General features: G+C 38.6%; 1 protein-coding gene across 1 annotated transcript; it reads left to right on the top strand.

Moving 5' to 3' along the window:
• Positions 1-131: 131 nt before the first annotated feature.
• LOC117254271 (si:dkey-51e6.1) lies at positions 132-2,630 on the top strand. The gene is made up of 3 exons (XM_033622426.2): positions 132-382; positions 687-811; positions 2,414-2,630. Exons 1-3 carry the CDS (start codon positions 169-171, stop codon positions 2,504-2,506), a joined length of 432 nt encoding a protein of 143 aa, XP_033478317.1. The 5' UTR covers positions 132-168; the 3' UTR covers positions 2,507-2,630.
• Positions 2,631-13,607: the final 10,977 nt, after the last annotated feature.

A 13,607-nucleotide genomic window follows, 5' to 3' on the forward strand; every position in this document is an offset into this window, starting at 1 on the left:
AACTGGCTTTGGGTTTTGAGAGCTGTTAACTGAAACAGTTCCCCCTTATCGCCATATGGGGTCTCCAGCGTGCGTAATCATGTACAGTACTGACAGGTTGCAGGTTGTCTGTCTCTTTAAGACAGGAAATAGTCCCACTCTAAATAAAGACATTTGTGAGAGCGCACCATGTTGTCTGTTGTCGGTAGACCTCTGTGCAGTTTGAGAGTCTCCGGTGCCCTGACTAAGGCTACAGTCGCAATGGCAGACGCTCTGGCGAAAATCCCCATTGTGGAGATTGATCCAGAGGGAACATTCAAATACATACTGGTCAGAGTGAAAGTGAAAGATGGCGATGCGCATACAGACATAGTCCGTGGCACAAAAAGCGCAGAGTATCACAGTAAGTTGTTGACTGTAGTTTACTGCAGAGAAGCGTCAAATGTGCCAAGTTAAACTCGAGACAACATGCAAACCAAGACCTGTATTAGTGCTGCAGATTGAGCTGACCTACTTGTCCCATGTTCCTGCTTTGCACACTGTAAACGTGCAGTGTGCATAAAAGCTGCACAGACCTCCAGATGCAATGCTCGCTAACAAATACAGAAGTCAACAATAACATGCTTTAAACTGCTGCTTATTTTATTTTAATGTAACTAAACCAGACTGTATTTTTTCACTGATGGAATGATTTCAATTATTTGCAGATCATATATTTGACAAGGTCAATCCTGCTATGGAGGCCTTGGGGATGGAGTGCAAATGCCTTGGTGGAGGGAAGATAGAGCACAACAGCCAAGAGAAAAAACTAAGGGTGTTTGGAGAATCAACTGTAAGTTAATTTTGTTGGAAAAGCATTAAAGGAGCAGTGTGTGGGATTTAGTGGCACCCAGCAGTGAGGACTGCAGATTGCGTTAAAGCCCTGTTTCCACCAAACACTTTCAGTATGGTACCTTTGGAACCAAAAGTAACCCTTCAGACATGGTACCTAGACCCTAGCGTTTCCACAGCACCCTTAAATGTGGGCGGGTTTGTTGTCATTCACTGCTCTGTCCAGCACTCACTGTATTTCCTCATCACCGCTGACACAGATGGAAGTCTGCATCTCATTTATCGTCCACAGAACGAGTCTGCACGCCGATGTTTTCAGAACAAGATAGAACAGGCTGCAGTGAGAGTCTCTCTCCATGGGATATTTGAAAATTAGTTTTGTGCATATAGTCCTTCAAAGGCAAGCTCAGGGGTTTAGTGTTGCCGGAGTCCACAGGAATGACACTCCACGATGCTTTTTGTTTTTTCCTAGTGAGGACTGATATATATGCAGCTCACATAACCTGGTTGAAATTGATAAAGGCTTGAAGATCCACTTATTGCTAAAAGTATGTGTCATATAAAAACTAAAGTGATAATAAAAAGTGGTAATAGTGAAATTAGAGGTGTGTTGATGGATTCATGTCATCACCTCATGCACTGAGTAACATTACAAGTTAACATTCCACCGTAAAAGTCTCAGTGAATTAAGTTATTTTTTCTCAGCCTACAGCTGCTGCAAGAGGCAGCAAAACATCCTTTCATTTTATAGTTACAGTTTACTAATAAAACTCTCCACGGTATGAACAGTGGTGACATGAGCCTCAAAACCAGCCACAACTCAGCCCTGAGCAGAGTGACCGTCCTCTATTGACCAATCAACAGACTGCAGTGTTCACAGCTCCACCTTTTAGTACCAGATCTGTGTGCTAGGTACCCCAACAGAGGGGGGACCAAACATGGTAATGGTACGGGACGGTTTCATTGGTACCATCCACAACTTTTTACAGTGGAAACAGAATAAAAGCAAACCGAGCTGAACTGTACCGTACTTTTCTGTGGAAATGGGCTTGAGACAGGACCAGTAAAAGACTAGGATTTCGTCAGTGTTCATTGTTAAGGAGTTGTTGTTTTTTTCACCGGGAGTTGAATTATCCTTAGAGGTCTCCTTCTCTCTAAAACCAATGAATCTGGGGTGGGGATTTTAATGGGTAAAAAACTGAATAAAGCAGTTTCATGTTAAAAAAAGAATAGTTTTTCCGAAGCTGTTTGGCTAGTGACAGATGTGTTGCTAATTACAGGGGCCATTATATTAACACGAATTGCCCTATCCAGAGCCAGTGTTTGGTTTGTCTCTGCTAAGCTACTGTAGAAACACAGTGGTGCAGCATGGCGGACTCCATAGACCAGGACCTGCTCCCTATATAGATATAAACTGCTCATTCTAAGCTAACAAAAACACAACAATTCTTATTTTCAGGTGATTATACACTAAAGAAAATATTATATTTATTTTCTGCCAATATATCCCCCTAAATCCTACACACTGGACCTTTAGTATACTACAAAAATATTCAGTAGTCTTTGAATGTAATAATGTGCATGCTCTCTCATTCATTTGCAGGCATATGGTAAAGCAGATCATTCTGTATCTGCAGAGAAGCTGAAGAGTGCCTTCGGTGATTATGAGATCACCTGGTCTGACGACAAAAAATAGAGTGTGGACTTGCATCTCATTTCAAATGTTGGCCTTTATTTATCAGTTCCACTACGAAAACCATGTAATAATTGACCCTTCTGTGCAACCACCACTTAATTCAAATACACCACTCTGCATTTAAGTGTTTGCTTCTGACTCAAAAAAGTGTTTTTTGACTGCAGATTTTTAATTCTCATGATATGGTATACACTCTGCTCTCTCACTCTTCCCATTATAAATAGACTAGGTTTTTTTTTGTTTTGTTTTTTACTGTTGTTGGTGTCTGATTGACTTCATTAGAATTAAAGGCCGGGTGCCAAGCGTGAAGTCCATACAGGAAGGGATGACCAACTGTAATCACTAACACATCCTGTTACGCTGAGGGAAAGTTTCTTGTTTAAAATGCCAGACACAGATAAGAGGGGCTTTCACTTGTTGTTATTGTAATACACTTTATTCGTGTGAAATGCAAAGTAATGATAAACTGAATTCCACAGCCTTTCACAGACAATACTAAATGAGAGCCAGACGGAAAGAAAAATCTGATGCAAGCATAACAAAAAAAAGTTCACACAGGGATAAAATAGGTTGAGCTAAGTGATACTTTAACAAACACACACATTTTAGAGAAGAACTGTTCGACTAACAGCGTGTATAAAGTACACTCAAAGCAAACACATGCTTACTAAATACGACAACCAACATTCTACATATTGTATATATTAAATGGTAATTATTTTTTACACTAACAGCTAAAACGGTATACTATGATGGTTAGTGTGTAGTATGGATTTGGTACACAGCTTAAGAGTCTAAAGGCACCGCAGGTAGAATGTTAACCATGGTCCCCATCTTAGTTTAGCGTGTTAGCATGCTAACATTTACTTAGTAGTAAACACAGAGCACAGCTGAGGCTCATGGGAATGTCATTAGCTATGCAGGTATTTGGTCATGAACCAATATATGGACAATTTGAAATTTTGACCTGATGACTAGTGATAATTGAATGATTAGTGTGCAATTTAGTTTGCAGCATGTTCTGAGTCAGCCTGTCAAACATCCAGGGTGCTCATGAGTGACCAACTTTTCCCTCTCTCCCACTTGCTCTTATCAGTGTACTGCAGCGATGACAACCGAGAAAGGCAAAGTTAAATCAGCCTTGAGTCAAGACCTCTGCCAGCCAAGGCTAATTGTATTTACACTGCCTGGCCAAAAAAAAAGTCGCCACCTGGATTTAACTAAGCAAATAGGTACGAGCCTCCTATTGGATAATTACTGCATGGGCGATTATCTTTCAGCTGGCAACAAGTTATTTAACCCCAACTGGTGCAATGAGTTGCTTCTCATTTCCTAAACAACCATGTCGAAAGACACATCCCGTGGTCGTGGAAAAGATGTTAGTCTGTTTGAGAAGGGTCAAATCATTGGCATGCATCAAGCAGAGAAAACATCTAAGGAGATTGCAGAAACTACTAAAATTGGGTTAAGAACTGTCCAACGCATTATTAAAAACTGGAAGGATAGTGGGGACCCATCGTCTTTGAGGAAGAAATGTGGCCGGAAAAAAATCCTCAATGATCGTGATCGGCGATCACTTAAACGTTTGGTGAGATCAAATCGAAGAAAAACAACAGTAGAACTCAGGGCTATGTTTAATAGTGAAAGTAAGAGCATTTCCACATGCACAATGCGAAGGGAACTCAAGGGATTGGGACTGAACAGCTGTGTAGCCTTAAGAAAACCACTAATCAGTGAGGCTAACTGGAAAAAAAGGCTTCAATTTGCTAGGGAGCATAAAGATTGGACTCTGGAGCAATGAAAGAAGGTCATGTGGTCTGATGAGTCCAGATTTACCCTGTTCCAGAGTGATGGGCGCATCAGGGTAAGAAGAGAGGCAGATGAAGTGATGCACCCATCATGCCTAGTGCCTACTGTACAAGCCTGTGGGGGCAGTGTTATGATCTGGGGTTGCTGCAGTTGGTCAGGTCTAGGTTCAGCAACAGTATGTGCTCATTCTTTGAGCACATACTGTTGCTGAACAGTATGTGCTCAGCAACAGTATGTGCTCATTCTTTGAGCACATACTGTTGCTGAGCACATACTGTTCAGCAACAGTATGTGCTCAAAGAATGAGGTCAGCTGACTACCTGAATATACTGAATGACCAGGTTATTCCATCAATGGATTTTTTCTTCCCTGATGGCACGGGCATATTCCAAGATGATAATGCCAGGATTCATCGGGCTCAAATTGTGAAAGACTGGTTCAGGGAGCATGAGACATCATTTTCACACATGGATTGGCCACCACAGAGTCCAGACCTTAACCCTATTAAGAATCTTTGGGATGTGCTGGAGAAGGCTTTGCGCAGCGGTCAGACTCTACCATCATCAATGCAAGATCTTGGTGAAAAATTAATGCAACACTGGATGGAAATAAATCTTGTGACATTGCAGAAGCTTATCGAAACAATGCCACAGCGAATGCATGCCGTAATCAAAGCTAAAGGCGGTCCAACGAAATATTAGAGTGTATGACCTTTTTTTTTTGGTGGTGACTTTTTTTTTGGCCAGGCAGTGTATATGCTCCTTAAATGGTCATTCTTCCGATTTTTATTTCTTTAATCTTTATTTAACCAAAAAAACCTCTTGAGATTAAAAATATTTTTCAAGAGTGTCCTAGCCATGACAGGCAGCAATATAAGTTACAGACAGACAACATAGAACAAAAAAACAGAATAATAATGTATAGCTCTAAAACAAGCAATATAAAACATAAAATAAGATTACTACAAAGAAAAGCCAAAAAGTCTGTTAATATATGGGGCATTCTACCAATTGTGTGCAAAGTGCTGTCCCTTACCAAAAAAACAACAAAAATAATAATTGAGTAATCAGACATAGATATTTACAAAGATTATGTTATGGCCTATTTAAACCCAGGACATTAAATGAGAAAGTGATAAGCTAAATATATACAAAATCTCCATTTATAGGGTACTTTCTATTGGGAAGTAGCTGTCCCCAACCCTGACCTCTAAAATTCAATTCATGTAAATAACACTTAAAACATTTTTCATATTTTTTTCAAAAGTATAATTTAAAACATCTTTGTGATTAAGTTTGAACAGAAGTTGAAAGATTTAGATGTATTGTGGGATTAATTTTTAAATTAAGAAACTATGCTAAAAAAATAGTGTCCCTTGTTTTCATGTCACTACTGAAACACAAGAGTTTTAATGCTCTGTTTGAGTCTGGATTTTAGCCACACCCCTGAATTTCTGAGAAGGGGGGTAGTACTGCACCCCCGTCCCACATGGCTGCATGGTAAGTCGCTGACTCCCATCATTTTTTAAATAAATGTCTTCCAAAGTCTGAAAATCAGTGTGTAGCTTTTAAAACTGTCACTACCGAACACAAGTTCTCTTCAATTAATGTAAAAATTTGGGGGGTTTATGCAAAATATTATGTTTTTCTGTGTGAACAACTCTCCAAACATGTGCTTGTTAGCCATGTGACTGCTAGCATTCTTTAGTTATCCTGAACAATAGCTAGGAACGTCACTACCAAAACAGTCACTACCGAAACCTATGGTCAAGTTTCGGTAGTGACATGATCATTTCGGTAGTGACAAAATGGAATGGTCAGTAGTTAAACCCCATAATTTTGTGGTACAAAGTCTTGCTCTTCTCTGCTCTGCTCTGCTCTGCTCTACTCTACTCTACCCTGGTCTACTCTACTCTGCTTTACTCTATACTCTACTCTTCTCTACTCTGCTCTGCTCTACTCTACTCTGCTCTGCTCTGTCCTACTCTGCTCTACTTTGCTCTACTCTACTCTGCTCTGTTCTGTTCTACTCTGCTCTGCTATACTATACTCTGCTCTACTGTGCTCTGTTCTGTTCTACTCTGCTCTACTATACTATACTCTGCTCTACTCTGCTCTGTTCTGTTTTACTCTGCTCTACTTTGCACTAATCTGCTCTACTATACTCTGCTGTACTCTACTCTACTGTGCTCTACTCTATTCTGCTCTGCTCTACTCTACTATGCTCTATTCTACTCTGCTCGACTCTACTATGTTCTGCTCTACTCTGCTCTACTATGCTCTACTCTACTATGCTCTATTCTACTCTGCTCTACTCTACTATGTTCTGCTCTACTCTGCTCTACTATGTTCTGCTCTACTCTGCTCTACTATACTCTGCTCTACTGTGCTCTGTTCTGTTCTACTCTGCTCTACTTTGCACTAATCTGCTCTACTATACTCTGCTGTACTGTACTCTACTCTCCTCTACTCTACTGTGCTCTACTCTATTCTGCTCTGCTCTACTCTACTATGCTCTATTCTACTCTGCTCTACTCTACTATGTTCTGCTCTACTCTACTCTACTATACTCTGCTCTACTCTACTATGCTCTATTTTACTCTGCTCAACTCTACTATGTTCTGCTCTACTCTGCTCGACTATACTCTGCTCTACTCTACTCTACTTTGCTCTTCTCTGCTCTACTCTATTCTGCTCTACTCTACTCTACTCTGCTCTGCCCTCTCAAAAATTAAATTGTTTTATTGACCACAAAACATTTGTCTTTGAATTTGTAATTCCCACCATAAGGCATACATTTGAGGAAATACGATGCAACCTTAAAAACAGTATAATGGTCACTACCGAAACAGGACAGTCACTACCGAAACAGTGCAGTCACTACCAAAACACTGGGTGTTTTGTAAAAAATAAAGTATATTGAGTTATCAACTAAAGTATTATGATGCTAATCGGTTACATTTATGTTCTGTTTCATCAATTATTAACTCTGAAATCAATCTGATCAGCGTTATGCATTTTACAAAGAAAGACTGCATTTAGATTTTGAAGAATTCTATAACTTGAACTTCGAAATTTGTTAAAATATTATTTTTTATCGATTTAATTGAAAATCTTCAGTCAAAATTTGTAAAAATTTAAATCTTTAAACAAGGGAAGGAACAAGCATAACAGGTTGATATATTTTTTTTTGTGTAATATAATACTATATGTTTCAGTAGTGACAAATTTTGGGAGAGGAAAAACATTCCAAAACAGTCTGAAAATACAATATAAAAAATTACAGTCATTTTACTAGATATGTGATCTTTACATATGGTATAATATACAGTGGTGGAAAAAAGTTTTCGGACACCCCGTGCATTTATGAAATATTGCATTAAGAATCACTCTTAGGTCTTCAAGTGCAATTTCTTTTAGTACAGTCACAGCCAAAATACTAAATAAATCCTAAAAAAGCCATTAAAACTTAAAATTGATTGGTTCCATAAAAATACATAAGAAATTTTGAGTATTGGGTCATTTTGGTACCAGTGATGAAGGTCGTTCTTTTTATTAAAAGACACAATTTTTGTTGCCAAGCTTCGTGTCTACATAAAGCCAGCACATTTGAAAGTTCTTCAGACATAAAAATGGCTAAAACAAGGAACCTAACGCAGGAAACATGCCTGAAGATAAAGATTCTCAGCCAGGAAGGGTACAGCTGCCGCCAGATAGCCAGGAAGTGCAGATGCAGTCCTTCAGCAGTTGGATACACTCTGCAGAAATACAGACGAACCAACAGCTTGGAAGACAAACCAAGATCTGGGCATCCAAGGGTTTCTTCAGCAAGAAATGACCGCATCCTGATCCGCATGTGCAGGAAAAAAACGCCGAATGACATCACAGGAGCTTCAGCAGCAGTGGTCAAACCAAACTGGTGTCCAGTGTTCCACCCGCACTGTACGTGGCCGACTTTCAGATCATGGCTTAAGGTCCTACAAGGCTATCAAGAAGCCCCTGATCAATGAGAGACAGAGGTTAGCCTGGCGTCGTTGGGCCCAGGCACACAAGAACTGGACAGCCAGGAATTGGAAGAAGATTTTGTGGTCAGATGAGTCCAGTTTCCAGCTTTATCTTCCTCCTACTAATGTGAGGGTACGCAGAAGGCCAGGCGAAGCATTATCTCCAGCATGTACAGTACCTACTGTCAAGCATGGTGGAGGCAGTATCATGGTTTGGGGATGCATGAGTGCTGCTGGTGTTGGTCATCTCACTGTCTGTGATGGCACATTGAACTCTACCAAGTATTGTACCATTCTTGAAACCCACATGCTCCCTTCTGCGCGTGCACTGTTCCGTCGAGGTAAAAACTGGATGTTTCAACAAGATAATGCCCCTTGCCACACATCCAAGGCCAGTAGAACTTGGCTGCAGGAGCACAGTATCCAGGTCTTAGAGTGGCCAGCTCAATCCCCGGACATGAGCCCCATTGAAAATCTGTGGTGGATTATCAAAAGGTCTGTTTCAAAGCATAAACCAAAGAATTTAGAAGAATTAAAAGCAGTAATTCAAGAAGAATGGGACAAGATTACCCCTCAACAGTGTGAAAGGCTCGTGGGGAACATGCCAGCCAGGATTAGAGCTCTACTACGTGCCAATGGCAGGACTACTAAATATTAATTTGATGATGTGATGGTTTATTTATTTTTTGTCCAGTTTTGAACACATTCTCTGTTATTTGTTGACTTTGATACCGACAATGTTGAGAACTGACATATTGAAACTGTCAAGAATTTAGTTTTGTTAGTTTTTCTTGTAAACAATGAACAAAAAAATATAATTTGTATTTGTTTGTATCTGTCTAATGCAGCCACACCTTTTGAAACACAAAAAAGATTTTTCCACAAATATTTCATGATAATATTTGAGATTGTGTAAAATTTTAAGGGTGTCCGAAAACTTTTTTCCACCACTGTATATAGGGACAAATTTTTGGAAATAAAACATACAAAATTTCAAAGTATTTCCAGCCTAACTTTGCACACATTCAGTAGAATGCCCCATATACTAGCAGTGAAAAATAAAAATGCAAAAAGAGCAACTACAAATGATTACAAAGACCAGCTAAGACACTGTGACATTGGCATATAGAGGATTGTGTACAAAAATCCTGCAGCAGTGCTTTGAAACAGCCGAGAGGGACCAAAGAGTGCAACTTTAAGTCCTTCTGCAGGAGAGTCCACATATAAGGAGCTGCATACATAAATACTCTTTTGCCATACTCTATACATACCCTCGGTACAGAGAGGAAAAACATGTTCTGAGAACGTAGCCATTTTCATTTTTTTGGCTTGATGTACACACATAAGTATGCTGTAAGTAGGCCATGAATAGCTCTGTAAACGAGACGATGCCAGTGAAAAAGTTGATTTTGGTTTATAGGCTTTAAGTTGTTGGACGTTTTGTGGGGCGGGCTTCACTAGCTGTCAAATGTGCATGTGCTGTAATGGAGTCATGGAGAAACTGACAACATATTTTGCAGAACAAAACCCAAAAGGTTAGATACATTTATATCATGAAAAGAATCGTTCCTCCTCAGGACTGGGGGGGATGAATTTCTGAACCAAAATTCATGGCAATCCATCTAACTGGTCTTTAGACTTTTCAGTGAAAAGCATAAAAGTAAACCCCACGGTGATGCCAAGGCGAAGTCGTGCAGTTCCTAAAAGTCATTATTCATGTGGAAGGTAGGCTAGTGTTGAGATATTTCACATGATAAGTGACTCCTTGTTAGTATCAGAGAAAAGTCAGGGGATCTCCAAAGGATTCATCCTCTGGGGACCATGATGATGTACAAAATTGTATAGTAAGTATATTAGTCTGTGGTGGACTGATTAAGCATCTGTTCATGGGTATTCCTGAAATGTTTGACACTTTGATCACTCTTTGTGATCCATCCTAAGATAGAAATCAAAAAGGCAAAGTTCTTAATTGTGTTGTTGATGCCTGCTGTTCAGATGGCTTTAAAAGGGGGAGACTGATTTGCTGTTTTGATACTTTTGTCTTTTATTTGATGTTATAAGTCTATGTGATAGGTACTATTAACCACGACATATCTCTATTCCCATGGATTTCAGTTCCATATGAACAAGAGTCTACATCCTTTTCTTCTGGGGTTTTCCCGCAGGAGGTAAGTGGGTCTGTAAAGGTACATACTGTATTCCAGCAGTGAAGCGCATTCTTACCATTGCTTTCTTTTTTTGCCTGTGACTCACCGTGAATCTGGTGGGTTGTAACGGAAACATTCAGAGGAAGAGTGGCATGTACCTCTGCTGACTATATGAACACAATTAGCTGCTTTTGACTCCCCAAAGGAGAGCTCCACTCACATTGACCCTCATCAGGAGACTTAACTTAGACACCGATTCTCAATACCTTCTGCTCCTGTGACCTCAAAAATAGAAAAACAAAAAGGCACCTTCGTCCTGTTTCCATCCTGAATCTGGAGCCAGTTTCCTATAAACTGATAACCTTTCCATTATCTACACACAGGGAGGTCAGCACAGGAGGGAGAAGTCTTAAATTCTGTTAGACACAACCCTCTTCTTGGAAAATGCAAGTTACAGTAAGACCTTAATGAGATTTCACATGAATCATTAGACTTATGACGAAACTGTAATCAGTCTGTTTAGTCATGTAATGGTTAAAGGGTCAAAGTCATTTATCCTGAGGCCTTTGTCATAGCCTTTACCATTTTACAGAATATAATCCACAGAATAACATGCTCTTAATTTTATATATATATATATATTGCTCTGGAAATTGCTTTTGAAGTATTTACATATATGTACTCTGTACACATTGTAAAATGTAAATCTGTCCAATTTATTGAGGAGCTTTTGGGGTGATAGATTAACTTTACCCTTGAGTTTCTTTCAACTCTGTCTTACAACAAATACATCCATAGCTTCTTATGATTGAATTACATGTACAATTGGAGAAAATATACACCTGCAGACTGTGTATGGGGTGCTGTTTGTAAAGTGGCTCATGCTGAAAATAACATCAACATTTTGCCACATTAAGCTTCAAACAATGTTTAAAAAAGTGTTGTGAATTTTTTAATGTCATCTTTTACCACATTTACAGCAATATTTGTTAACTTAGAAATATATTAAATAGTTAAATCTAAATATTAAATCTAAATCTAAATGTTAAATCTAAATGCTAAATCTAAATCTAAATGTTAAATCTAAATGCTAAATCTAAATCTAAATATTAAATCTAAATGTAGCGAACAAAACAAAACAAAGGAGCGAACATTCGCGAATCTGATGACGCAACAAGCGAAACGCGTTGTTCGCTCCTTTTGTTGTTAAACATTTTTGAATAAACTTTGTGTCAATCCTGATATTCTAGTGTGCGCTGGAAGTTTTTGAACTCTTGACTATGTTTTTTGTTATTTTAGGTAGTTATTATCACGCTAATGTATGTTCAAGTGTTCATTCCCCCCGATAAATTGGTTTTAATTCATTATTTGATTCTATAAACACAGTCTGACCATCTCGAGCTTTTATTTTGGTACTTCCAGTGACCGGCAGTGTGAATTTGCATATTAGCTAAATATTTAGTTTCACCCAGAACATTTAGATTTAACATTTAACATTTAGATTTAGATTTAACATTTAGATTTAGATTTGAATTTAATATTTAGATTTAACATTTAGATTTAGATTTAGCATTTAGATTTAGATTTAGATTTAATATTTAGATTTAGATTTAGATTTAGCATTTAGATTTAATATTTAGATTTAGAATTTAGATTTAACATTTAGATTTAGATTTAATATTTAGATTAGCCTATATTTAGATTTAGATTTAGATTTAATATTTAGATTTAGATTTAATATTTAGATTTAACATTTAACATTTAGGTGCCACATTTAATATTTAGATTTAACTATTTAATATATTTCTAAGTTAACAAATATTGCGGTAAATGTGGTAAAAGGTGATGTTAAAAAATTCCCAACACTTTTTTAAACATTGTTTGAAGCTAAATGTGGCAAAATGTTGATGTTATTTTCAGCGTGAGCCACTTTACAAAGGGCACCCCATAGACTGTGTCAGTGTTGAAGTGGACATGGTAAGTGAAAATTGTTTTGTAGGGGAGCAATAAAAAATCCAAAAAATGCTTTCCATCATCTTGTATTTTAAGGAAATTTAACTTATATAGATTTTTTTTTAAATGTTGACACTATAGTAACTTATAAGTCTCAACATAAACTTCAGAATCTGGTTGATCAAGCTGCCTTGTTTAACCTAATTCAGTGGGGAAAATGTATATTCTGGTATGTCTTTCCAAGTGTAAGTACACAGCAGGCAGTTTCCCAATAAACTGTATGTGAACAGAGATAAGCATCAATGTGGAGTCCCATTTCCTAAACAAGAAGTCAGCCTCTTCCTGCAGCGGCGGCTGCTAACACCTAAGGCTGTCGGGAAACAAAGGTGCAGCCCAAAGCGTGCTGGTTTGCTTCAATGCTCAGGATCTTATCAGTGAAACAATAGCTCACCAGACACTGATTTAATGGAGTAGTTAGATCCGAGCCAGCAGAAATTCCAGATCCCTTAGGGTATCATCAGTCCCTGAACCTTTTTATATACAATCTAAAGAAAAGCATTTTTACCCACCCACCTGCACGGCCCTTGTAGGCGTCAACTTAAGTTATTCATTTTGTCAAAGATGAATTTTGTACACTTTGGGAGGATATAAACTGCTTGTTGAAGAGACAGAACCAAAACCTGTAAAGATACAGGACTTCATGTATCCTAAAGACAACTCAGCTGCCACAGTTGACTATGTAAGCTTGATATGTAAAAACCAAATCATCTGTCATCATTATGGGCGGCATGGTGGTGCAGTGGTTAGCAGTGTCACCTCACAGCCAGAGGGTCACTGGTTTGAACCCAGGATGGGGCTCTTCTGTGTGGAGTTTGCATGTTGTCCCCGTGTCAGCCTAAGTTTACTCAGGGTAATTCCTCCCACAGTCTAAAGATGTGCAGGTCAATTGGTGACTCTAAATTGGCCGTAGGTGTGATTGTGACATGACTGATGGTCTGTCTCTATGTGTCAGCCCTGTGATAGTCTGGTGACCTGTCCAGGGTATACCCCGCCTCCTGCCCAGTGTCAGATAGACTCCAGCCCGCCAAGATCAGGATTCAACGGAAATCATTATTTGGATTACAATAAATAACTGCAATATTAGTATTATATACCTATCTTTCTTGCTTTGTATAGTTAATCCTCATGA

The sequence above is a fragment of the Epinephelus lanceolatus genome, chromosome 6, assembly GCF_041903045.1.
Source record: "Epinephelus lanceolatus isolate andai-2023 chromosome 6, ASM4190304v1, whole genome shotgun sequence".
In the NCBI taxonomy this organism is placed as follows: Eukaryota; Metazoa; Chordata; class Actinopteri; order Perciformes; family Serranidae; genus Epinephelus; species Epinephelus lanceolatus.